Source organism: Hylobates moloch, unplaced genomic scaffold (genome assembly GCF_009828535.3).
Source record: "Hylobates moloch isolate HMO894 unplaced genomic scaffold, HMol_V3 SCAFFOLD_19, whole genome shotgun sequence".
Classification (NCBI taxonomy): Eukaryota; Metazoa; Chordata; class Mammalia; order Primates; family Hylobatidae; genus Hylobates; species Hylobates moloch.
Window position 1 is genome coordinate 35,308,504 of NW_026652294.1, and position 27,973 is coordinate 35,336,476.

The 27,973-nt window shown below is 46.4% G+C and overlaps 1 protein-coding gene across 2 annotated transcripts in view; it reads right to left on the reverse strand.

Moving 5' to 3' along the window:
* Positions 1-24,814, reverse strand: part of ANKFY1 (ankyrin repeat and FYVE domain containing 1) — a 101,619-nt gene extending 76,805 nt beyond the window's left edge. For both annotated transcript variants that reach the window (XM_032138339.2, XM_032138338.2), the window contains exons 1-2: positions 24,755-24,814; positions 1,833-2,025 (exon numbers count right to left, since the gene is read on the reverse strand). In XM_032138339.2, coding sequence (XP_031994230.1) covers positions 1,833-2,025; positions 24,755-24,764 — 203 coding nt within the window. In that variant the 5' untranslated portion in view covers positions 24,765-24,814. The remainder of the gene's footprint in view (positions 1-1,832; positions 2,026-24,754) is intronic.
* Between the last annotated feature and the right edge of the window lie 3,159 nt (positions 24,815-27,973).

A 27,973-nucleotide genomic window follows, 5' to 3' on the forward strand; every position in this document is an offset into this window, starting at 1 on the left:
TTTTAAGACAGGGTCTCTCTCTGTCTCCCAGGCTGGAGTGCAGTAGCACAATCTCAGCTCACTGCAACCTCCACCTCCCAGATTCAAGCAATTCTCCTGCCTCAGCTTCCCAAGTAGCTGGGATTACAGGCACCCACCACCACACCCAGCTAATTTTTGTAGTTTTAGTAGAGACGGGTGTCACCATGTTGGTCAGGCTGGTCTCAAACTCCTGACCTCAGGTGATCCACCTGCCTCGACCTCCCAAACTGCTGGGATTACAGGCGTGCGCCACTGTGCCCAGCCACATGTTAATCTTCTTAAAACACCACCCTGATTATGACAGTCCCCAAAACTGGAAAACACACAGCTCTACTTCCTAGAAGACCAAGTCCAAACTCCTCACCTAAGCATCCTAATGCAATCTACACCGCTTTTCCCACCTCTCACTGCTCCTCTACATGGGCAAGTACCCTAAACTGGCCCCCTCTCTGTCATCTAAATCCTCATATTTCCTCATCTTTGAGGCTCTTCTCAGTTACTGCCCTTACTTCTAATACCACTGTCTTTACCTATTAAATCCTATCCAGCCTTTAACATCTACCTCAAAACTCACTTAATAACAAAAGCTAACATCCTATTGCTGCTATAACCAGTGAAAACAATTTTTTTAAGTTTTAAAAAGAAAAACGACAGCTAACAACTGAGCGCTTACTATGTGCTATGCAGTGTTCCAAGTGCTTAACATGCATTTATTGATTTGATCCTCACAACAGCCCGAAGGTAAGCAGCAGTAGTAACCTCATTTGACAGATCAGGAACCTGGGGTATGTCATATAGATTGAAGTCGCATAGCTAGTAAGTGGCCAGCTGAGCTGCTGCTTTTTTTTTTTTCTGATGGAGTCTCGCTCTATCGCCCAGGCTGGAGTACAGTGGCACAATCTCGGCTTACTGCAAGCTCCGCCTCCCGGGTTTACACCATTCTCCTGCCTCAGCCTCCTGGGTAGCTGGGACTACAGGCGCCCACCACCATGCACAGCTAATTTTTTATATTTTTTGTAGAGACAGGGTTTCACCGTGTTAGCCAGGATGATCTCCTGACCTCGTGATCCACCCGCCTCGGCCTCCCAAAGTGCTGGGATTACAGGCGTGAGCCACCGCGCCCGGCCCTGAGTTCTAACAGAAGCTGTAAGGCTCCAGAGTTCAACCTCAGCCATCATGATACACTCTCCAACTAGTTCCAAGACTGTTTTGCTTTGATCATCTCAAGAGAAACGGACCTTTGTCCTCTGAATTTCTAGACATGAAAGCCAATTCCTGCTTGATTAGCAATGCTATCACCATGACTCCGACACTCTTTGCTGAAGATAAGCAGTGAACGAGAGACAAAAATTTTGCCTCAGGCCCGGCATGGTGGCTCACGCCTGTAATCCCAGCACTCTGGGAGGCCGAGGCAGGCGGACCACGAGGTCAGGAGATCGAGACCATCCTGGCTAACATGTTGAAACCCCGTCTCGACTAAAAATGTAAAAAATTAGCCGAGCACGGTAGTTTGCACCTGTAGTCCCAGCTACTCGGGAGGCTGAGGCAAGAGAATCACTTGAACCCGGGAAGCAGAGGCTGCAGTGAGCCGAGATCTCGCCACTGCACTCCAGCCTGGGCAACACAGCAAGACTCTGTCTCATTAAAAAAAAAAAAAAAATCTTGCCTCAAGGAGCTTCTATTCTAGGGAATACATTTGCTAATATCCTCATTAGAGAGAAATAAATTTTGGAAGACAGTGAATGAGAAAAGCTGTAGTGTGGCCCAGGAATAAAGCCAAAGGGCCTTCTGCATCCAGAAGCTCTGCTCACCTATACTGCTCCTGCTCGTAGAGGGCTGCCACGATGGCCAGCAGACGGCTGATGAAGGACTCGCTGCTGCTTTCCTTGTTTGCCTGCGCAGCCAAGAGAGTGCAGCGCTTCTCTGTCTCTGCCAGTTTCTTCTGCAGCTTGACATACTCTTGTCGTAGAAGCATCAAGTGCTTCTCCAACTTGGCCACCTCCTCTGCAAGGAAAACAAGGAATCAAGTTTACCGTGGCTGGTGTAAAGCAGGCGACATTCACTAGTCCCTCATCCCACAGATGGGAAAGCTCCCAAAGTGATCGGCCACTTGACAGTTCTACTATTTCTTAGTGATAGTCCTACAGGATCAAGAATGGCTTTGATGGCTGGGTACAGTGGCTGACACCTGTAATCTCAAAACTTTGGGAGGCCAAAGCAGGGGGAATCACTTGAGCCCAGGAGTTCGAGACCAGCCTGGGCAATGTACTGTCTCCATGTTTTTAAATATTCATTAAAAAGAAAAAAAAAGAATGGCTTTGTTTCAGGGTGCTGGTCACTGAACCAAGAAGACCATCATGGTTACAGGGATTTCTCCTCTCAGAAGCTCAATATTATACAGTATATGACAATGAAGAGATGTACCTAAAGATGCTGACAGGCACCTGCCCTGCAAATCCTTTACCATAAAGCCAGGAATTCTCCAGGAGAAAAGGCTACCAAAATCACCTAGATTTTTTGAAACCACTAACAGTAATAACAATTTCCTAATTTTCACATGTTCTTCTAAAAGCTTTACATAAATTCCCTCATTTAATCTCTCTTTTTTTTTTTTTTTTTTTTTTGAGACGGAGTCTTGCTCTGTCATGAGGCTGGAGTGCAGTGGTGCGATCTGGGCTCACTGCAACCTTCGCCTCCTGGGTTCAAGCGATTCTCCTGCCTCAGCCTCCTGAGTAGCTGGGACTACAGGCACATGCCACCATGCTCGGCTCATTTTTTGTATTTTTAGTAGAGACGGGGTTTCACCATGTTGGCCAGGATGGTCTCAAACTCCACACCTTTTGATCCACCCACCTCGGCCTCCCAAAGTGTTGGGAGTACAGGCATGAGCTACCGCGCCCAGCCTCTTTTTTTTTTTTTAAAGAGATGAGGGTCTCACTATGCTGCCCAGGCTAGACTCAAACTCCTGGACTCAACTGTTCCCCCTGCCTCAGCCTCCCACAGCTGGGACCACAGGCACATCCCACTGTGCCCAGCTTCATGTCATCTTCATGACAAGCCTGCGAGGTAGGTACTGCTGTATACCAGCCCCATTTTAGAGGAGGACACTGGGGCACAGAGAGGTTACAGATTTCCCCTGGGTTGCAAGGCTGGTGAGAGGACAGGCTGGGATCTGAGCCCAACATTCTTATTCCAGGGCCTGTAATCATATTGACCACACTCCCCAACCCTGGCACCTATCCTCCTTCAGGTGTGGATCAGAGCAGTCAATAATGGTTCAGATGGAGGCAAGCCATCTTCCACAGGTGGGTTGGGGCAGGTTAAAAGGTTGAGAACCACTGTATTTGATTAATTAAATTCAACAAGCATTTATCAAGTGTCCACTAGGTGCTGGACGCTGCACGATGGTAAGTGCACTCTGACATACCTGTCCTCGGAGCCCTGAGTTACTAAGAAAAACAAAGATAAATAATTTTTTTTTTTTTTTTTTTTTTTTTTTGAGACAGAGTCTCACTCTGTGGCCTGGGCTAGAGTGCAGTGGCACAATCTTGGATCACTGCAACCTCCGTCTCCTGGGTTCAAGCGATTCTCCTGCTTCAACCTCCCAAGCAGCTGGGATGACAGGTGGGTACCACCACACCCGGCTAATTTTTGTATTTTTAGTACAGACAGGGTTTTGCCATGTTGGCCAGGCTGGTCTCAGACTCCTGGCCTCAAGTGATCCACCCACCTTGGCCTCCCAAAGTGTTGGCATTATAGGCATGAGCTACCATGCCCAGCCATAAGTCAAATAACTTTTGTTATAATTTATAATTAAAATAATTACAACAGTCAAATGCAAAACTACAACTCTACATTAGAGAGCTAGAAGGTAAAAACAGCTATGAGAGCCTAGAAAGCAAGTTAACTGAAAAGGTTGGGAAAGGCTTCCCTGAGGAAGCAGTCATGAAACTTCTCCTTCGCCTGAGCTCTGGAGTCTTGAGAATGGATGAGATAGGGGATTTACACAACCATGCAAATTGGCAGTTCTATCAGTCAAGGTCTCTATGGCTCCACAGTGCTGCTACAGTCATCCTCCGGGCCTTGGTCCCTTCACCCCTCCCTCTTCCACATCACAGACATTCCAACTCTTGACACTACCCTCAAGTCCATCTCCCATCCAACCTGCCTCATTCCATGCCAACACCCTGAGAAAACTGAGCTACTGCCAATAACTCCCACCGTCCCAGCAATGGTTCCCATCTCCCCTTTGCTTCCTCAGAAAGGGTATCTCCTTCCTACCAAAGTGTAATCCCCCTATGTGCTCCCTAAATCTCATCACTCTCCTCGCTCCTCAGGATCTTTGCTTTATCATCAACCACCCCATCTCCGAATTCCAGTCTCTTTCAACTGGGTGGTTCTAGTCAGCATATGAGCCAGTTTAAGTCTCTTATCTATTAAAGCATCCTACTTCCACATCACATCTGAAATCCTCAGCCCCACCATCTCTAGCTACCATACACCATTGTCTCACCTGCCATTCCCTCTTCTGTCCCCACCATCCCCTTGAAACTCCTCTCACCCATGACCTTCTAATTGCCAAGTCCAATGGACTCCTGCCAGTGGTTCTCCTCCTAGACCTCTGACACCACATCACACTGTTGTCCATCCCTTCTCTTATTTCAGCAACCACAATACCATCCTCTGATTATGGTTCTCTGTCTCTTTCACATGCTTCCCTACATCCTTTCCCAATCTTTTCTTTTTCTTTTTAAAGAAATAGGGTCTCTGTCACTCAGCCTGGAGTGCAGTGGCACAATCCTAGCTCATCACAGCCTCAAACTCCTGAACTCAAACTCCTGAAACTCCTGAACTCAAGTGATCTTCCCACCTCAGCCTCCAGAGGAGCTAGGACTACAGGTGCTTGCCACCATGCTTAGCTAAATTTTAAATTTTTTGTAGAGATGGGGTATCACTATGTTGCCAGGCCTGGTCTCAAACTCCTGGGCTCAAGTGATCCTCCTGACTCAGCCTCCCTAGTACCTGGGACCACAAGTGTGTGCCATCACACCTGGCTATAAATTTTTAAGTTTTTGTACAGATGGGCCTTGCTATGTTGCCAGGGCTATGTTGCCTTGCACTCCCAGGCTCAAGCGACCCACCTGCCTCTGCCTCCAGAGTAGCTAGGACCAGAGGTGTGCATACTTGGGAAGCTGAGGCAGGAGGATCCCCTTGAGCCTAGGAGGTTCAGGCTGCAAAGAGCCGAGACTGTGCCACTGTACTCCAGCCTGGACAACAGAGCAAGACCCTGTCTCAAAAAAAAAAAAAAAAACCAACCAGCCGGGTCTGGTGGCTCATGCCTGTAATCCCAGCACTTTGGGAGGCTGAGGCGGGCAGATCATGAGGTCAGGAGTTCAAGATCAGTCTGGCCAGTACGGTGAAACCCCATCTCTACTAAAAATACAAAAATTGGCCGCCCCGTCTGAGAAGTGAGGAGCGCCTCTGCCCGGCCGCCCCGTCCGGGAAGAAGTGAGGAGCGCCTCTGCCCAGCCGCCCCGTCTGGGAAGTGAGGAGCGCCTCTGCCCGGCCGCCCCGTCCGGGAAGAAGTGAGGAGCGCCTCTGCCCGGCCCGGCCCCCCTGAATGAGACCTGCCGGCCCCCCCTGGAATGAGGACCCTCTGCCCACCATCCTTGGAATGAGGACCTGCCCGGCCACCCCCTGGAATGAGGACTCTGCCGGCCACCCATCCTGGGGAATGATATGCCCACCCCTGGAATGAGGACCCTCTGCCCGGCCACCACTTTGGGATGAGAACCCTCTCCCGGCCGCCCGCCACTGGAATGAGGACCTGTGCCCGCCCACTGGAATGAGGACCCCGACCAGCCACCTCCGGAATGATGACACCGACCACCCCCCTCCGGAAATGAGGACCTGCCGGCCACCCATCACTGGAATCACCCATCGTCTGGGAAGTGAGGAGCGCCTCTGCCCGACCGCCCCGTCTGGGAAGTGAGGAGCGCCTCTGCCCGGCCACCCATCGTCTGGGAAGTGAGGAGCCCCTCTGCCCGGCCGCCCATCTTCTGGGAAGTGAGGAGCGCCTCTGCCCGGCCACCCATCGTCTGGGAAGTGAGGAGCGCCTCTGCCCAGCCACCTATCGTCTGGGAAGAAGTGAGGAGCGTCTCTGCCTGGCCACCCCGTCTGGGAAGTGCGGAGCGCCTCTGCCCGGCCGCTCCGTCTCGGAGGTCTACCACGGAGGCCAGAAGCAACGTGGGGGCTGGACGTGGTGGCTCACGCCTGTGGTCCCGGCACTCTGGGGGGCAAGGCGGGTTGATCACTTTGGGCTAGGAGTTCGAGACCAGTCTGGCCAACATGGCGAAACATGAAAAATACAACAGACAAACTAACCAACCAACTCAGTGACAACAAAACAGGTCTACCCTGGAGTCATACTCTAATTTTTTCTATTTTCCTCCCTTTCTGATCCTTTATCCCACTTTCTTTTTCTTCCTCTTCCTTCTCCCTCTTCTTTGTCAAATAGAGGATTGAGTTATTATCACTGAAAAAAAAAAAAAAAATACAAAAATTATCTGGGTGTGGTGGCACGCAACTTTAGTCCCAGCCACTCGGGAGGCTGAGGCAGAAGAATCGCTGGAACCCAGGAGGTGAAGGTTGCAGTGAGCCGAGATCGTGCCACTGCACTCCATCCTGGGTGACAGAGGACAGTCCGTCTCAAAAAACAAAAAACAACAACAACAAAAAACAACCAAACAAAGAAAAAAAGTTATGAGTAATAGAGAAGACAGGCAATTATGCCAACGCAGTGAACCCTGAGAACACTCTGATAGGGGATGCAAATTGAGTGCGGCAGGAGACCTCCTGGTTTAAGCTAGTGTAAAGAAAATGTTCCAGAAAAGTAGCATCTTACTTCAAAAGATTTAAATAAAGCCTGTATTTGTTTGTAGCATACTGGACCCAGAAAATGCAAGAGAAGGTTTCGATCTTTTATTTTCTTTGTCAGATTCTCCTTTTAAGCTTGTATCAGTCAACAAATTTGTCAAACAGACAAAGTACATAAACACAGTACATTTCTCTATGAGAAATACAAATAATTATGAGCCCAAGCCTCGCCCTCTTCTCCAAGAGTTCACCGACAATAATGTCAGCCACTCACCAGCTGCTATGCAAGTCAGCTGAAAAGGATGGCTATAGTATATATCACATCTTGCTAGTTCAACCTGGTGGCTACAAAATTGTATCCCACTTGCCAAGAGACAGCCTCCAGGTTTCCGCAGTGGTAACCTTTTCTTCCACAAGCACCCTGAACCCTCTAACCTTGGTTTCAATCATACCATATTCTAGCCAACCTAAATCTTTTGCTCCTCAAGAACTCCAACTCAGCATGACTATAGCTGGCTGGGGAATTTCCATTTCCATTTCACTTAAACTGTCAATCTGCAAATATTTATGCACTAAGCATTTTGACAGATTAGGAGGTGCCTCTTTTAAGAGTTAAAAGAGGAATCTAGGCTGGGTGTAGTGGTTCACACCTGTAATCCCAGCACTTTGGGGGGCCCAGGCAGGAGGATCTCTAAAGCCCATGAGTTTGAGACCAGCCTGGGCAACATGGTGAAACCTCGTCTCTGCAAAAAAATACAAAAATGAGCCAGGGGTGGTGGTGGGCACCAGAAGGATCGCTTGAGCCTGGTGGGAGGTAGAGGTTGTGGTGAGCTGAGATCGCACCACTGCACTCCAGCCTGGGCGACAGAGAGAGACCCTGTCTTAAAAAAAAAAAAAAAAAAAAAAAAAAAAAAAAAAAAAAAAAAAAAAAAAAGAGAGAGAGAAAAAGAAAAAAAAAAAATGACTGGAAAGCTGCTGACTCCTCTATCTAAGCCTTCAAATGGAGGAGATCCTGAAAGCTCTGTTTCAGCCATCTTCCCCCTCTGCTCTCTAGGAAACCATACACATTTCCTTAAATATCAGTTATACACATAAATTCTAAAATCTACAGCAACAGCCCTAGTGTCTCTACAGAATTCCTGATTCAAATATGTAGCAGCTGACTGGACAATGACACAAGATATAAACTACCAAGGTAATGAGCAGAGAAGAGCCAAGATAAAAGCAGGGCTTTAGCATGATTTGGGGCTCTGAGTCACAAAATTACAGATGCTCCCCCACCCGGCAGCTTTTGTTGGGGGAAACCCAAAGGATCACAAATGCACTCAGGCAGCTTATGAGCACTTATCAGTGCTACTTCAATTGCCATACCATTTCACAGTATAATGGAGGAGTGCTTATGGCTGAGACATTACCAGCCCGTGGGGAATACTGTCTGCTTACAAACAGCAATGCAAATGTATCCTTGAAGTGTCACCAAGCTGTACAGTTCTTACAAGAAAAAGTACAACATTATTCTGAGCAATAATGGAGAGAGAATTTACACTGCACAGGTTCTAGGGCTAGACTGACTACTGCCTAGTTTTGATACACCTCAGGCAGGTGACTCATTCTCTTCATCTGTAAGGGTGTTGTAAACACTGAAAGTACTAATACATGTAATAACCTTAGAATACAACCTGCCCTGCAGTAGGTGGTCAAAAGATATTAGCTATTATTACAGTTCTTGGAAAGGCAACCTGGGGTAGTCGGTCCTGTGTTGCATGATTCTCCCCGCACACTGATAGCCCACAGCACTCATTCCAGAGCCTCAGTGACTGGGTTTGACCCCAGCTTACCCATTTACTAGCTGTGTGACCTTGGGCAAGTTACTTACTCCTCTCGGTGCTTCAGTCTTCTCACGTGGAAAATGAGACTAATGATATCTTAGAGCAGGTGTCCCCAACCTCCAGGCCGTGGACGGGTACTAGTTTGTGGCATGTTAGGAACTGGGCCACACCCAGCAGGAGGTGAGCTGCGGGCAAGTCAACATGACCACCTGAGCTTCGCCTCCTGTCAGATTAGCAGCAGCATTAGATTCTCACAGAAGCGTGAACCCTACTGTGAACTGCGCATGCGAGGGATCTAGGTTGCGTGCTCCTTACGAGACTCTTAATGCCTGATGATCTGAGGTGGAACAGTTTCATCCTGAAATACTCCCTTCCCTACCCCATCTATGGAAAAACTGTCTTCCACGAAACCAGTCTCTGGTGCCAAAAAGAATGGGGACCACTGTCTTAGAGAACTATGAGTAAAGTCATTAGGATAGGTTAAATCACTCGGAACAGTGTCTGGTTTAGTAAGGTTTACCACTGCTGCTACTCCTCCGCCTACTTGTTCTTCATCAAGTGGCCAGTTTTCAGCCGTGGTTTTTTCTTTGTCCCCTTCCAACTTTCATTTGAAAAGCAAGCCTAGAAATTTAATTAGCCGGGCATGGTGGCGCATGCCTGTAGTCCCAGAGATGATGCCATTGCATTCCAGCTTGGGTGACAGAGCGAGACTCTATCTCAAAAAAGGAGAGGAGAGAGGAGAGGAGAGCAAACCTAGAAATTTAAATAATAGATAAAACCTAGAGTTTCACCAAAAAAGCTACGCTAAGTATCAGTGAAGAATGCCAGGAACTTCCAATTTTCTCATGTTTCTTTCCAAATAATACCTGTCTGTTCTCCATGAGTGCAGTCTATGGTCAGACTTTCAATAAGTATCCTTTCTGATAGTTCATCACTCTTGGGTTAACAAAACATGCTTAAGACAAAAAAATCTGCATTCATTACGAATAGCCTAAAATAAAGAGTGTCTATTGCAAAAAAGTAGTTAATCAGCAAATTACCTCTTCAGAAGTTATATGGCACAGTCAGAAGAGAAACCAAGAATGATTTTTAGAACACTCTTCCTTCTAGGTCAAGAGTTGGCATACTTTCTGTAAAGGGCTAGATAGCAAATATTTCAGGCTTTGGGAGCCATACAGTCTCTGTGGCACTACTCAACTCTGCCAGTTGTAACACAAAAGTACAAATTAATGAATGTGGCTGTTTCCCTAAAAATACTTTATTTATGAACACTGAAAATGGAATTTCATATAATTTTCACATCATGATATATTGGTTTTTCTTCAACCAGGTTAAAATATTTAAAATATAGCTAATATTTATAAGTTATTTTTATATGTTACATCTATAACATATAAATAAATTCTTAGCTTAAGGACTGCACAAAAACAAGTCGACAGGTCTCAAGTCAGATTTGGCTGAGAGGCCATACAAGCCCTGTCCCCCTGCTGGTGATTTTAAAGAATTAGGATGTTAAAATGACACCCAGAGCCAAATGAAAAGGGAAGAAAGCAGTTTATCTGAAACGCCTAGAATTCTGTAACCTCTCACTTCTTTTTTTTTTTTTTTTTTTTTTTTTGAGACGGAGTCTCGCTCTGTCGCCCAGGCTGGAGTGCAGTGGCGCAATCTCGGCTCACTGCAAGCTCCGCCTCCCGGGTTCACGCCATTCTCCTGCCTCAGCCTCTCCGAGTAGCTGGGACTACAGGCGCCCGCCACCACGCCCGGCTAATTTTTTGTATTTTTAGTAGAGACGGGGTTTCACCGTGGTCTCGATCTCCTGACCTCGTGATCCGCCCGCCTCGGCCTCCCAAAGTGCTGGGATTACAAGCGTGAGCCACCGCGCCCGGCCCTAAATTCTGTAACCTCTCACTTCTTACCAAACCCTAAGCCACAACAGCAGCCACTGCATCTTCAAGATATGCCTCTCTCCAAGCTTAGCTCCTCCCCCTCAGAAACAGGCTCACAGTAACGCCTCCTACCCCTAGACAAACATCTCTTCCACACAGTTATGCTCTTGACTGCACAATCTATCATATGCTTTGCCTTCTCCACCCATTTCTTAAGAGTCCTCTTTAGTCACTACTTCCTGCCTTACCTCCCTAACCTTCTGAAACTTGGCTTCAACCCACATCACTCTACTAAACAGTCACAATGATCAAATCACCCACTTTGATGACCTTTTCCTTATTCTTCAAGCTCCTCAACCTCTCTGTAGTCTCCGACTCTCAACCACCCCATTCTTAAAACTCTTGTTTTGGCTTCCTAACTCCGTACTCTAGCTTTCTTCCTAACCTTGTTACAGACCCTTCATCTCCTATTCTGACTACCCACTTTCTAAAACGGCACAGTGCTCCAAGGTGCAGACCTACATCTGAACTTTTTCTAAATTTTCTTCCTTGAACGTGGTCTCATACATACCCATACTTTACTGTCACTGCTATAAAAATGGACCCAAATCTCTCTTTCCTTCAACAGCTCCTGCTGAAAGAATAACTGACTGGTACTATAAACTCGACAAGTCCAAAATCAAACTTCATATCTTCCTCAAATCAAAGTCTTCTTCCTACTTCATTTCATGTTATCAAATCTCTAGGTTATCAATGTACAGGCTATGATAATGCATTTATAATAGTACACCAAACATACAAAATATTTAGAGATAAATTTAACAAAATGTGCAATGCATGCACACTGAAACTATAAAACACTGCTGACAGAAATGAAAGGCAACCGAAATAAACAGAGAGTTATATGCTACGCTCAGGGACTGGAAGGCTCAATAGCTCAATATTGTTAAGATGTCAGGTCTCTCCAAATTGGTCTATAGATCCAATACCTTCCCAATAAAAATCCCAGCAAACTGTGTTTGTAGAATTTGAAAGAATGATTCTAAATTTTTTTTTTCTTAAAAACAGGGTCTCCCTTTGTCACCCAGGCTGGGGTGCAGTGGCCTGATCATAACTCATTGCAGCCTCGAACTCCTGGGCTCAAACAGCTAGAACTACGGGTGAGCACCACCACATCTGGCCAATTTTTTTGTACAGACAGGGTCTCAGTATGGCGCCCAAGCTGATCTTGAACTCCTGGCCTCAAGGGATCCTCCCACTTCGGTCTTTTAAACTGCTGGGATTACAGGCATGCACAACCACAGGCAGCTGATTCTAAAATTTGGGTGGAAATGCAAAGTTCCTAGAATAGCCAAAAAAATTCTGGGCAGAGGAAAGAAAAAGGTTTAGCATTTACCTCACTCAAGGCTGCGTATAAAGCTACAGTAAATAGGACAGCATCATACTGGCATCAAGATAGATATCCAGAGCAATGGAAAATAACAGAATCCAGGAATAGACTTTGACATATACAAACGATCTGACAATGGTGTGAAGGCATTTCAATGAGGAAAGAGCAATGGGACAGAACAATTGGAGATCCATATGAAAACGCAAACCCCTATTCCTAGACACCACTACATATAAAAACTAACTCAAAATCACATATCTATGTGGGGGTTAAAACTGTAGCCTTTCTAGAGCCAGATGAAGTCCCAGCTACTCAGGAGGCTGGGGAGGAAGGATCACTTGAGCCCAGAAGTTTGAGGCTATAAAGCACTATGATCACATCTGTGAATAGCCACTGCACTCCAGCCTGGGAAACTCTGTCTTCCTGTCTCTTTAAAAACAAAAACAAAAAGAAACAACAATTTTAAAAAATGAGCTTCAAATCACTGACAGGGAAAATTTTTAAAAATTAAATAAAAATTTTAAAAAAAAAACAAAAAACTACAGAACTTCCAGACTAAAACACAGAAAAAATCTTACTGACCTCAGATTAAGCAAAGATAAACTGTTAAAAAAAAATTACAGAAGAAAAATGGCTAAATTTGACTTTACCAAATTTTAAAAACTGTTCTTGAAAAGTCATAAAAAAATAAAAAGGCAAGCCACAGACTGGGAGAAAATATGCACAAAACATCCAACAAAAAACTTGCAGACAAGGCTGGGCATGATGGCTCACGCCTGTAATCCCAGCACTTTGGGAGGCCAAGGTGGATGGATCACTTGAGGTCAGGAGTTCGAGACCAGCCTGGCCAACATGGCAAAACCCTGTCTCTACAAAAACACAAAAATTAGCTGGGTACAGTGGCATGCGCCTGTAGTCCCAGCTACTCGGGAGGATGAGGCAGGGGAATCACTTGAATCCAGGAGACAGAGGTTGCAGTGAGCTGAGATCCTACCACTGCACTCCACCCTGGGCAACAGAATGAGACTCCGTCTTAAAAAAAAAGACTTCTATACAGATTATATTAAGAACTCTTACAACTCAATAAGACAACCCAATAAAAAAGGGCAAAAAAACTGGAGAGTTCACCAAACAAGATAAATGTATAGTAAATAAGCACATGAAAAGATGTGCATCATTAGTAATTAAGATGCAAATTGAAATCACAATGAACTACCACTCCACACCCACTAGTATGGCTAAAATTAAAAAGTTATAGCAAAGATTTGGAGAACTAGGCCAAGCCCAGTGGTTCACATCTATAATCCCAAAAGTTTGGAAGGCTGAGGCAGGAGAACAGCTTGAAGCTAGGAGTTCGAGAACAGCTGGGCAACAGAGTGAGACCCCCGTCTCCACAAAAAAATTTTAAAAATTAGCCAAGTGTGGTGGTGTGTACCTGTAGTCCTAGCCACTTGAGAGGCTGAGATGGAAGGACTGCTTGAGCCCAGGAGTTCGAGGCTGCAGTGAGCTATGATCATACCACTGCACCCCAGCCTGGGTAACAAAAAACAGACAAACAAAGAAACAAATTGGAGAACTAGAAGCTAGAAGCCTGATACATTGCTAATGGAAATGCAAAATGGCATAACCATTCTGGAAAACAGTTTGATGGTTTCTTATAAAGCTAAACATATACTTGCCTTATGGCCAACAATTCCACCCCCAGATATTTCCTCAAAATAAACACAAAGAATTCTATTTAATTGTTCAATGAAGCTTTATTCATAACAACTGGAAACAACCGGAATGTCCGGCTGGTAAACAGACACAACTGTCACACATCCATATAACGGAAGAGCACTCAGCAATAAAACAGAAGGGACTGATACCAGACACATGAGGTACAGATGTATCTCAAAAGCAATATGCTGAGTGAAAGGAGCCAGGTACAAAAGACTACATACCGTATGATCCCATGTGAAAGTGTAGTTTCATAGTAGGCAAACTAGGATCACTTGAGGTCAGGAGTTCGAGACCAGCCTGGCCAACATGGTGAAACGCTGTCTGTACTAAAAATACAAAAATTAGCCGGACCAGCGTGGCACACATTTGTAATCCCAGCTACTGAGGAGGCTGAGGCAGGAGAATCGCTCGAACCCGGGAGGCAGAGGTTGCAGTGAGCCCAGATCAAGCCACTGCACTCTAGCCTGGGCGACAGAGCCAGACTCCATCTCAGAAAAACCAGACAACAACAACAACAACAACAACAAACCATACTAGGCAAACTATAGCAAAAGAAAGCAAATCAGGGATTGCCAGAAGCCAGGGGAATGGGACTGACTGCAAAGGAATTCAAGGGAACTTTTTACGGTGATAGAAATCTTCTAGCATGGTTGTGCTGGTGGTTATATGACTGTATGTATATATTTGTCAACTGACAGTTAAAATTGGTACATTTTATTGTTTGTCAATTACACCTCAATAAATCTAACAATAAACTCCTTCCTCTGGGATGTACCGTGCCATCTTTCTATTCCTTGCTGATCACATCAACATTTCCTTGAGGCCTTAGCATCATTCCTGTTGCCCTTCTCATCCTTCTACCTCTCTATTCTATCCCACACACATCGTTATTAATCTTCCTAAAACACAGCTCACCTAACCAAACAATTTCAGCTGGTTCCCCACTGTCTACAAAAGTACCAGTTTCCTAATGTGGCATTCTGATTCACTTAAGAAGTTTCTTGAGCACAGAAACCATCTTATTCACTGGCAGTATCTTGAACCGTGTGGCACACATGGTCTTTGAGCATTCAGAAACTGCACACAGAAGAATTTCAGAAATCTTCTGACTTAATAAATTACACGACTTTACCTACCATGGTAGGCAGAAAAATGCCCCCACCCCCATAAGACACTAATATCCTAATCCCTGGAACCTGTGAATGTTACCTTATATGACAAAAAAAAAAAAAAAAGTCTCTGCATTGACCAAAACACCGTTATGCAGCACATAACTGTTCATGTATCCTTGTAAGAGGGAGCAGAGGGCCGGCCGCAGTGGCTCACGCCTGTAATCCCAGCACTTTGAGAGGCCAAGGCGGGCAGATCATGAGGTCAGGAGATCGAGACCATCCTGGCTAACATGGTGAAACCCCATCTCTACTAAAAATACAAAAATTAGCCAGGTGTGGTGGTGGGCGCCTGTAGTCCCAGCTACTTGGGAGGCTGAGGCAGGAGAATCGCCTGAACCTGGGAGGCGGGAGCTGCAATGAGCCAAGATCATACCACTGCACTCCAGCCTGGACCACAGAGTGAGACTCCAACTCAAAAAAAAAAAAAAAAAAAAAAAAAAAAAAGAAGGCACAGAGGGAGTTTGACCCACTCAGAGTAGAAGGTCTTGTGAACACAGAACAGAGAGAAATTTGAAGATGCTGTCCTTGAAGACTGGAATGATGCAGCCAATAGCCAAGGAATGTCAGCAGCCTCTTGCAGGTGGAAGAATCAGGAAAAAGATTTTCTCCTAGAGCCTCCAGAGGGAATAGGCCCTACTGAGACCTTGATTTGAGCCCAGTGATACTGATTTCAATCAGACTTCTGTCCTCCAGAATCATAAGAACACGTTTCTGTTGTTTTAAGCCATCAAGCTTGTGGGAATCTGTTACAGCAGCCACATGAAACTAAAACACCTATACTTACAAACAAAAAATTCTGTATAGTAAAAGATTTTAATGCCCTAGTAACTTTTTGCTAGATTAGTGTCAACATCATTTTATGGAGTAAAGGGAAATGTACACTTTCCTGTAATATTCTGCAATAAGACAGAAAGTGGGAATTAACATTTTTTATGTCTCCTATGGCAGTTAAGTTCTTCACATTCATCATCTCAGATTCTAACTATATTGAAAAAGTAATATACTAACAGTGAAATTCACTTGGGTTAAGTGGGTTGCCTAAAATCACACATTTAGCAGAAGACAGACTCAAGATTTGTGATCTTAAGCCAGAACCCATCCCATTAATACCATGATGCCAGATTTCAGCTCCAATATCCGAACACCAAGATTAGTCATTAATTAATCCAGGAATTAAATGAGCTCCTTCCATTTCCTACCGCAAACGCACTCTACTCCCCTCCGGCCACTCCAGTTTTAACCTACACTGTATTCAGTCTTTTTAGATTAACACCACCCTGGCATTTCTTTCTCTACACTGCTATAGTTCTTCTATTCTAGCCAAAACTTTAGCAATGAATTAGTGTTCTTCATGGAATTCTTTTTTTTTTTTTTTTTTTGAGACAGAGTTTCTCTTGTCGCCCAGACTGGACTGCAATGGTGTGATGTTGGCTCACTGCAACCTCTGCCTCCTGGGTTCAAGCAATCCTCCTGCCTCAGCCTCCTGAAGCAGCTGGGATTACAGGCGCCTGCCACCATGCCCAGCTAATTTTTTTATATTTTTAGCAGAGACAGGATTTCACCATGTTGGCCAGGCTGGTCTTGAACTCCTGACCTCAGGTGATCCCCTGGCCTCGGCCTCCCAAAGTGCTGGGATTACAGGCATAAGCCACCGTGACCAGTCTCTTCATGTAATTCTTTAATGGCTAAATGACTTTATACCTATTCTGCTTTAACTATGTCCATTAGATAAAAGAGAAATGATTGTAAAGGCTGTGATAACATTCTGTTTGGAGAACTACAAGAATAATTTTTTGTTCCAGGCTTATATTAGGATCTTCCACAAAAAATATTTCATTAAAGTGTCAGCTTCCCAGAAAATACTATCTTCCTTGTTGGCATCAGATTAGAAAAGCTCTTCACTGGTGATTACCACCACTACTACTTTTCTTTTTTTTTTTTCTTTTGAAACGGAGTCTCACTCTTGTTGCCCAAGCTAGAGTGCAATGGCAATTTGTGTGCCCAGCCCACAAATCTGGATGTTTAAAAGCTCCCAGGTGGCCGGGCTCGGTGGCTCACGCCTGTAATCCCAGCACTTTGGGAGGCCGAGGCAGGCAGATCACGAGGTGAGGAGATCGAGACCATCCTGGCTAATATGGTGAAACCCCGTCTCTATTAAAAATACAAAAAATTAGCCGGGCATGGTGGCGGGCACCTGTAGTCCCAGCTACTCGGGAGGCTGAGGCAGGAGAATGGCGTGAACCCGGGAGGTGGAGCTTGCAGTGAGCTGAGATCGTGCCACTGCACTCCAGCCTGGGCGATAGAATGAGACTCCATCCCAGAAAAAAAAAAAAGCTCCCAGGTAACTGTACTGTGCAGAGTTCTCCAGGTTGAGAACTATGTCCTAATGGAATGACGGAGAGAGGAAAGCACAGATGTGAGAGGTGTACAGCATCCGGGGGATTTGGTGACTGATGCACATCTGGGGGGGAGTCGGGGATAACTTTTTGGTTAGTGACTTGAGAGTCTGGCTTAACAGTAGTGCCATTAATCACAGATATAGAAGAGAAAACCCGGTATAACTAGAAAGCACAACATGCATGCTTATTTGAAATACTTTGCCTTCCCCTCTCTGTTCTGCAAGTTCCATTAAGGTTAAGGTTGTGTCTTGCTCATTTTGTCATCTCTGGCATAGTAGCTTGCACCTACCATAAAATACGTTTTTCCTGAATGCAATTCAACTGTTAGGTTCGTCTGCCTCATATTACAGTCAGTGGCATGACTTACACATCTTTCAAAAGCTCACCTTGTATAGCAGTGACAACTGGGCTGGTTTCATAAGAGATGCACAACAAATATTAGCTAACTAGCCATTTCCACCCCAAACTCCTGACTGGAAACACTTCTAACTTACACATCACCACATAGAAGTATACCGGGCAAAGCAAATATGTCCAAAAGTGAGGTCAAAATATTTGTTCGCAAATCTATTCCTCCTCTACCTCTTAGCAGCCCAGCCATTTGTCTGAGTCATCCAGACCTGGAATTCCTGAGTCATGTTTGATTCTCTCTCATCAACATTCAACCAGGTCTCAAAAGTCCTGTCTTTTATATGTTCTGTGGTCTTTCTCCCATCAGTCCTCACCAGCCCCACAGCCCCTACCAAATGGCTCACCATCAACTGCTACAGCTTGCTCTCTGACTTCCTTTCTTCCCAATCCATCCTCTACACTGCAGTCATTTCATCATGCCTCACACAATTCCTGTTATGTCGCTACCGTGGCTGATTCCTTTCAGTAGTATCGCTCCAGAGTCTCAGAATAAAATCCAAATGCTGAACCAATGCCCTTAATAATCTGGCCCTTAAAATACTCTTCCAACTTCACATCCCACTAAGTCCTTCCACCTAGAACAGTGACCTCTCCTCAATCTCATGTCCCCATGTCCAAAGGAGGGCCATTTTTCAAAGCTCAGCTCAAGCAATGTCTCCTGTAACAAGACTTTCCCTGATTATCCAAAATACATTCCCCATTACTTCCTTAAAAAATCTCTCCCTGAGTTTTCAAAGTAACTCCTAAGCATTTTTTACCTTTCACCTTACAATATCGTTTCTCATATACAATTTCTTTTATCTCCCCTCCTAGACTTCAGAACTCCCGGTGAATAAGCTTTAGTTCTGGCTATTCTTATTTAACTATTCTTATTTAACTACCAATTACTTCTCCCTCTATACCCATTCCATGGTTATCTCCTCCTCCTCCAGATGGAGTTCAATAAATATCACAGGTTCAACAAGAGATTCTGGGGACATAGCAGTTTCTCATTTTGTTCAGCAAGGCTGTAAATCATGATAGTATCTCAAATTGCCTACAGCAAATCACCTTGCCAGTGACAGAATCCTGTGTATCTCAGCACAATTCAGTAGCTTTACTTTGACATATCCACTAATGGATAAATTTTATTTCTCAGTAAAAATAATTCACAAGGAGAAAGCTAATAGCTACAGCTGGTGACAGTAGTCACCAGGAAAGGGAGAGAAAAGAAAAGAATGGTATAAAAGGAACAGTCTTTGAGAGGTCTCTGGACTATATATAATGATCAATGACCTGGGACATCTGTTCAATAAGTAAAACAATAAACAGATAAATTTCAGAAATAGGGCCGGGCGCGGTGGCTCACGCCTGTAATCTCAGCATTTTGGGAGGCCGAGGCGGGTGGATCACAAGGTCAGGAGATCAAGACCATCCTTGCTAACACGGTGAAACCTCATCTCTACCGAAAATACAAAAAATTAGCCAGGCTTGGTGGCGGGCACCTGTAGTCCCAGCTACTCGGGAGGCTGAGGCAGGAGAATGGTGTGAACCCGGGAGGGGAGCTTGCAGTGAGCCGAGATCGCGCCACTGCACTCCAGCGTGGGTGACAGAGCCAGACTCCAACTCAAAAAAAAAAAAAAAGTGGAAACAGCAAAGTTCCTTCTTTCCTTATTTCTACCAACCTCCACTAATGAAGCATTTTCTGGAACAGGACTATCCAAAGCACTTCTGGCAATGGTGCAAGTGTTCTATTAATCTGTGCTGTCCATTAGGGGGAGCTACTAGCCACATGGCTGCTGAGTACTCGGAATAGGACTAGCACAATTGAGAAGTTAATTTTAAATTTTATTTAATTTTAATCAAATTTGTGGCCACATGTGGCTAGTGACTATTGTGTTGGTCCATGAATACCCAGGACATGGAATGTTTTCCCCACGTTGCTTGGGTTGTTGTCTAAAGTATTTTTCTGATCAAAGTCCATCAAGTTAACAAAAGTTTAAATTTTCTGTTCAATATACAATTTACAAAAAAATTACATTTTTTTTCAATTTTTACTTTTACTGAGGAAAAGAAACGGAGAGTGATTTTAGAGGCGGCTCAAGAGAAAGACTGTGCGCCAGGGTGAAAGCATCAGGCGCTGTGGGAAAAGCATCAGTCGCTGTGGAAGAAACATTAGGCGCTGTGGAAAAAGGCTCTTCCTGCAACTGAGAAATATCCTACGATCCCCACAGCTACTTGTGAGCTACAGATGATCCCCCTTTTAAAGCTGAGGACGCTGAGACTGACAGCAATTAATTGACTTGCTTATGATCACAGCTTAAACTAGGATTTAAATCCATGTCCAGCTGCAGAGTCTGAGCTCTTAAACACTACATTTTATTTTTTTATTATTATTTTTTGAGACAGTCTCTTGCTCAGGCTGGAGTGCGGTGGCACGATCTCGGATCACTGCAACCTCCACCTCCCGGGTTCAAGTGATTCTCCTGACTCAGTCTCCTGAGCAGCTGGGATTACAGGCACATGCCACCACACCTGGCTAATTTTTGTATGTTTAGTAGAGATGGGGTTTCACCATGTTGGTCAGGCTGGTCTGGAACTCCTGACCTCAAGTGATCTGCCCACCTTAGCCTCCCAAAGTGCTGAGATTACAGGCATGAGCCACCGTGCCCAGCCTTAAACATTCTATTTTAGTTGTTAAAACAAAAATGGGCTGGATGAAAAGTAGGTTAGGTAGCTCTTAGCAGACTTATGTTATCCAGAGCATAATAAAAGGTGGACCAGCCAGTTTGCTTGACAAGAGGCTAAGGATGTATCCAGGCAACTTTTCTTGATGGCTAGCAGGTGATGCTCAATAAATTCATACATTCCTTCAACCACAGCCATGATTCTAAGCTGGGAGATACAGGAGTGAGCAAAACAGACCAAGTTCCTGCCTTCATGGGATTTATATTCCAGTGAGGGATGCTCTCTAATGAGATAACAACTGAACAGACACTGAGTGAAAAAGTGGGTCAGTTGTGTGGAGAAACAGTGGAGGACTGTTCCAGGCCAAGGGAACTGCAGGGACAAAGACAGAGGTAGCAGTATGTTGGGCACACACAAAGAACAGCAAAAAAGTCAGTGTGGCAGGGGCACAGTGAATGAAAGTAGGGAATAAGCTCGAAGTGTTAAGTGGGGCCCACACCCTGTTAATACTTAACAAAGAATTGGAATATATTTTAAGGTTATGGAGAACTGTGAGAGTTGGGCATTGAGGGGCAGGAGTATTAAGAAGAGTGGGAGAGACATGATCTGATTGATGTCTTAAAGGGAACACTAGAAACTGTGAAATTAGGCTGTGAGAAAGCAAAATTTAGGAGGAAAAGTTAAAAGCAACCTTTTAATTGGAACTTTTTGAAGTAGTTCACTTGGATTACACAGGAAGCTTAAGGCTGGGAGCGGTGGCTCACACCTGTAATCCCAGCACTTTGGGAGGCCCAGGCAGGTGAATGGCTTGAGCCCAGGAGTTCAAGACTAGCCTGGACAACATCACAAAACCCCAACTCTACAAAAAATACAAAAATTAGCCGATGTGGTGGCATGCACATCTGCACTCCCAGCTACTTGAGAGGCTGAAGTGAGAGAATCACTTGAGCCTGGGAGGTGGAGATTGCAGTGAGCTGTGATCACGCCATTGTACTCCAGCCTGGGTGACGGAGTGAGATCCTGTCTCAAAAAAAAAAAAAAAAAAAAGTACCACAAATGAAGGTTAGATTAGCAGGACAGCCACAGAGATGTAGAGCTGGGGAATAAAACTAATTTTAGGACAGACTTTAGCTAAATATATATGGTCAAATGAATGGCCATGGATAGACGGAAGGAAAGAAGGTTGTTCTCTAAACAAGTCCCATAAGAAGCTGTATCCTCAGTCTCTCAGGATCCTATTTACTATTCCTAAGCACTATCTCCCACATTCTCACACGGCCAACCATTATCAGGGAAGCTCCCATAGTGTTTACAGATCATTCAAGTTATATGACAGAGATATCTGCTATTTATTTATATTTAAATAACTCTCTCCAAACAAGCATAGCAGGCTCTGAGAATCTGATTAAAGCACCAGCAGTATTAATATCCCACGAAACATTTTCTACCTAATCTTGCCTTCCTTTGCATAGCAAGCACCTTCAGGTTAATGAGCTAAATGGCCCAGAATGCCTCCTAGTTGAAGTCTGCAACATCGTTTCTAAAAAGCTTAAATCCCAACAAAAAGTTGGGACACAAAAAAGGTAAAAGAAAAACTGTGGCTGGCCAGGTGTGGTGGCTCACACTGGTAATCCCAGCATTTTGGGAGGCCGAGGCCAGCAGATCAGCTGAGGTTGGGAGTTCAAGACCAGCCTAGCCAACACAGTGAAACCCCATCTCTACAAAAATTAGCCGGGTATGATGGCGGATGCCTGTAATCCCAACTACTTGGGAGGGTGAAGCGGGAGAATCGCTTGAACCCAGGAGGTGGAGGCTGCGGTGAGCCGAGATTGCACTATTGCACTCCGGCCTGGGCAACAGAGCGAGACTCCCTCAAAGGAAAAGAGGAAGGGAAGGGGAAGGGAAGGCGAAGGGAAGGAAAGAAAGACTGTGAAGTCAGAACTTCATGACTGCTTACCTAGCTATCCCCCTGCTAATTTAACCCTGAAAGGATGTCTTCTTCGTGTGTTGAAGGAGAGATACCCCACTGGCGAGATGTCTCTCAAGGCGCTTGCCGGATGATGAGTATGCTGACAGCCTGTATGAGCTCCTCAGGGCTGGAACCCGACTGCAAAGCACAGCACGTGCTCAGTAAAGCTGCTGAATGAAAAACCAGCCGCCCTCCACAATCTCAACCTTGCTAATGTATTCCCAAAACACAGAACTTACCTTCCTAGTGTAAAAGCGCCAGATTACCCATTACCTCACAGAAGACCTTCCTGAACCTTTCTACCCACCTCACTCCTGTGAGCAACAGTTGTCTGCTGTGTAAAACAACATTCTGTGATTTACCCAAAAAGTAACTTCAGGGAATGCCTTGGGTTTTTGCTCCTTTTCTTACTCCTCTGCTTTCAGGCAATATTCACCTAAAGTTTCCCCCTCCAGGGATATGGTAGAAAAAGCAAAGACAAAAACTGGGTGCCTGCCAGGCGCGATGGCTCATACCTGTAACCCCAGCACTTTAAGAGGCCAAAGCGGATGGATTGCTTGAGCCCAAGAGTTGGAGACCAGCCTGGGTGACACAGTGAGACCTAGTCTCTCTCTTTTTTAAGACAGGATCTTGCTCTGTCGCCCAGGCTGATGCAGTTCACTGCAACCTCCGACTCCCGGATTCAAATGATCCTCCCACCTCCCTAGTATTACTGCTGGGACCACAGGCACCCGCCACCACTCCATTCACTCCAGGCTGGAGTGCAGTGGCACGATCTCAGCTCACTGTAACCTCCGTTTTCTGGGTTCAAGCGATTCTCGTGCCTCATCCTCCCGAGTACCTGGAATTACAGACACGTGCCACCACACCTGTTTAACTTTTGTATTTTTTGTAGATACGAGGTTTCGCCCTGTTGCCCAGGCTGCTCTTGAACTCCTGGCCTCAAGCGATCCTCCCACCTCAGCCTCCCAAAGTGCTGAAATTACTAGCGCGAGCCACCACACGGGACCAAGACCTTGTCTACACACACACACACACACACACACACACACACACACACACACACACACATCTTTTTAATTAGCCGGGTGTGGTGGCGAGCGCCCGTGGTCCCAGCTACTCAGGAGGCTGAGGCAGAAGGATCGCTTGAGCCCAGGAGGCTGAAGCTACAGTGAGCCGTGACCGCGCCACTGTACTCCGGCCAGTGGGACAGAGCGAGACCCTGTCTCAAAACACACACACACACACCGCAAAACCAACTGGGTGTCAGTCCCAGCTATCTCTGTAACTTTGCCTAAATTCCTTTATCAATAAAGGGCAAATACACACGCCAGGCCTCCTTCACGAGGTTATCTGAAGTCTAATGCAAATGAGAAAAGCCGACCAACTGTCACGTCCTGCCCAAATCTAAGATCCATCAAGTGACGGTTTCAGTCAAAGCTCAAAACCAACAGGACAGGTCGTGGCCAAGCACACTGCAGTCACTCAATAAACAAAGGTCAAATAAGGAATATTCTTCTCCAATAATGGGGTAAAGAGGAGAACCACGCTGCCCAGATCCAACAATGTCGCTGCACGATTCCTGACAGGTAACTCCCCGTCTCTGGGCCTTCTTTCCCCCTCCGTATACAATAAGGCTTTCACAATGAAGGCTTCTCACTACTGCTACATTAAGAGAGGCAGACTCTGAGAGACCAGAGTGCCTTAAGCTGCAATGTCATGAAAAGTGCACCAGACCAGAGGGTAGGCACTGGACTGGGAGGCAAAGGCAGAGAGGTCTGGTTTGAGCAGCCCTCTTGTGAGCAGTGTGACCTTGGCCAACTCCCTTCTCGCAAACCCCTTCCTCCCGTTTTCATCTGTACGCCTGGCCTGAAGGCAGGGGTTGCTGCAGAGCCGGAGCCGCCAGTGCGCCCGCCTGCGGCGTGGGCAAGCTTGGCGCTGCCTCGCCCCCACCCCACCCCACCTCACCCCACCCCAGCCCGAGGAGTCCCACGCTCTTCCGCAAGCGAGGGATGAACCCCTTCCGGAAGCAGGACGTGCCAGGACAGCAGTTTCGATTTCCTAAGGAGAAGGCTTACTTCCCCCGGCGTCCCGGCACCGCCGGCAATCCAGAGCCTCCCCTGCTGCCCTCGGGGCCCCGCGGCTGCACGCAGCACCGGCACGGGACCTGCCAGCCCGCCTCAGCAGCCGGCCGCAGTCCCGCAGGGTCGGCATCGCGGGAGGGGCGTTGTCATAGGAACCGCGCTCCGGACCCCGGCCCGAGCTCAGGAGAGGCTAGACAGGAAGGCTCGCGAGACCCGCGGAGCCCCCATGCAACCACGCCCGGCCCTCCCCTCCCACGGCAGCTTCGCACGGCCAGCAGCGCCCCCACAGCTCCGCGTCTTCCCGCGCGGCTCCACAAAAAAACCCTACCTTCCGCCATGTCTGGCCCGGCACTGCCTGCAGCCTCGCGAGAAGTGCGCGGCTCAGCGGGAGCGGTGCGGAACGGAATCACCAAGTCTCGCGAGAATCACGGGAGGCGCGGCAAAGGGCGGAGCCGAGGGCAGGAAAGTGGGTGAATGAAAGCGGAGGGGGATGCTGGACTCTGGGGGAAGCGGAGAGCCGGGTTTCTTTTTACCGGGTGTTTTTGAGGCTCGAGATTTATTAAGCACTGACTGAGCCCTGTCATATTCCACATCCTTGGCAGGGCACCGAAAAGGATGACACAACGAATGCAGACTACTCCGGAGAAGCTTGGCAATGAGAGGGTCGAGAGAGGGGGTTTGTTGGTCCTTAGGTTTGTAAAGAAAGGAGAGGCTGGGAGAAGGGAGCCAGTGGAGAGGTCCCTGGGGAGGTGGGATGCTCTGCATGCGATGCAGAACTCAGGAAAACGGATTAAATTTAGCCTAGAGGCAGGTCACCTGTTATTCCACTAAAACGTTAGGAAACAAGAACATGCGTGCAGATATATAGGGAGGAAGAAAATCAGGGAGATCGTTTGATGACATCGATTTTATGGGTGAAGTTATGAGACAAGGAAGGAGACCAAGAAGAGCGAAGAAACTTTGGAAGAGGACGCTGAAGTTGGAAGGCCTGGTTTCATATGCCTCATGTATGTGTTGATGGATCACTTTTTTCTAGAACTCAGCCACCAGGCTGCAGTAGCAGATATTTTGAATTATAGCATTTGTCCAGGGCTTGGGATTGCATTGCCCAAAATAAATTGAGGGTGCTATGAGACGACAGCCCAGGCCATCAAACATGGGATACAGACTGGCTGGGGACTGATGGAGGAGCCACGAAACTGCAGGTCTCTAATAATGGAAAGCCAGTGCAGTGCAGGCAATGTTGTGAGAGCTTGGTGGTTAAAGTGGCAAACAGGTTCATAGTGAAGTAGCACTAGGAGATGAGAAAAGTCCAGGACAGGCCGGGCGTGGTGGCTCACGCCTGTAATCCCAGCACTTTGGGAGGCCGAGGAGGGTGAATCACCTGAAGTCAGGAGCTCAAGACCAGCCTGGCCAACATGGTGAAACCCCGTCCCTACTAAAAATACAGAAATTAGCCGGGCGTGATGGTGCATGCCTTTAATCCCAGCTACTCGGGAGGCTGGGGCAGTAGAATCACTTGAACCCGAGAGGCAGAGATTGCAGTGAGCCGGAGGTTGCAGTGAGCTGAGATTGTGCCACTGCACTCCAATCTGGGCAACAGAGTGAGACTCTGTCTCAAAAAAAAAAAAAAAGTCCAGAACAGAGCCACGGAATAGAGTGGCTGAAGTGGAAGTGAAAAGCCAGGAAAATTAGATGTTGGGATTTCAAGGTAGGAAAGGAAAGGAGCATCAGGAGCTAAAATCTTTGGTGAATGTAGGGAGGATCATACGATTAGTTAGACAATTGCAAAATGGAGGGCTAAACAGTAACACAGCTGAACAGCATGAGACCTTTCTTTTTTTTTTTTCAGAGATGGAGTCTCTGTGTTGGCCAGGTTGGTCTTGAACTCCTAGTCTCAAGCAGTCCTCCCACCCCAACCTCCCAAAGTACTGAAATTACAGGCATGAGCCACCATGCCTGGCCCAGCATGAGACCTTTCAAAAAAGACTTTTACTCAAGGGAGAATCAAAAGAATGCATCAATAGTTCAGGATTGAGGGGAAAGTGGTGGCCTTGGAGGACAGCCAGGAGTAAGAGATAAAAGGCTGGAAGGAAGGATCTGAATTAGCTATACCTGGTGGTGCAGGCTTTTAGTTGTCGCTACTTGGGAGGCTGAGGCTGGAGAATTGCTTGAGTCCAGGAGCCTGGGACTGCAGTGAGCTCTATCCTGCCGCTGCACTGCAGCCTGTGTGACAGAGCAAGACTCTGTCTCTAAAAATAAATAAGAAAAAGAAAAGAAATTTAAAAAGAAGGATCTGAGAACAGAGTAAGAGTGTCAGAAACGAAAAGGAGGATTTAAAGTTGGAGAAGCTTTAGGTGCTGTTAAGGATAAGCATTAGTGGGTAGTGAGGTGGAGTGGAGGAGGAATTTGGAGCTTAGATCATGGGAACATAGAGTCAAGCACTAAATTGTTGAGGAAGAGTAGGAATTCTGGCTGACAGGTACCTGGGAGATGAGAGACGGTGTTGAAATATGTAAGCCTTTTTGCTGTGGCAGGAGACGAAAGGCATGAAGATGGTATGGGTAGGGAGGTGCTTAGAGGGACTGCACTGAGCAAGCAACACTGAGACAAAAAGGGCAGGGGAGAACTTTCCCCTCCCATGGAAGTGCCATCGCTCAAAGCGTCCCTCTCTGTTGAGAATGGCTTATAGGTGTGCCCAATGGTGAGTCTTTGGGGCCTTCAGAGCGGCCAGGCAGCCCAGGCTCCTCTGGATGCAAGCAGCCTCATCTTTTTATCGTGGAGTACCCTGCAAATATTGCCTGGGCCATAACGTAAAAGCGACATGAAAGTTGTCGTAAATTACTGTCACAGCTGACTCCCGATTTTGCATGATGACTATCATTACCTCAGCAGCACCAGCCTAGGGTCTGGAATATAGCAGGCGCTCAAAATGTTTGATGAGGTGTGCTGTTCTGGGAGTTGAGGCCTGAGTTCAAGTTTGGCTCTGCAGCTGACTTGCTGTGTTGATGATGGGCAAGTCCTTGCAAGCCTTATGCTGCATCGCAGATTCTATCTGTTTGATGAGGAAATTGGACTAGAATCTGTGGTTCCTAAAGATTTGGAGGGCCATGACCCCCTTTGAGAATTTGATGAAAACCAGGGACCCTCTCCCTTTGAGTAGCACACAAATGTGTGCCCTTTCAGAGTGTGCTTGGACTAGATGCACATGATCAAAGAACTCTCCTGAAGAGATTGATCAACTCAGGGGCTTGACTGCCTCTTCATCACAACCTCGCTCTAAGGAGCCCTCTACCAGAGGTTGAAGTACCCATCTTAGAAATGACTTAATGGTATCCTTAGGCCCTTGTCTGTTTTTTGTTGTTGTTGTTGTTGTTTTGTTTTGTTTTGTTTGAGATGGAGTCTTGCTCTGTTGCCCAGGCTGGAGTGCAGTGGTGCGATCTTGGCTCACTGCAACCTCTGCCTCCCGGGTCCAAGTGATTCTCCTGCCTCAGCCTCCTGAGTAGCTGGGATTACAGGCACACGCCACCACGCCCAGCTAATTTTT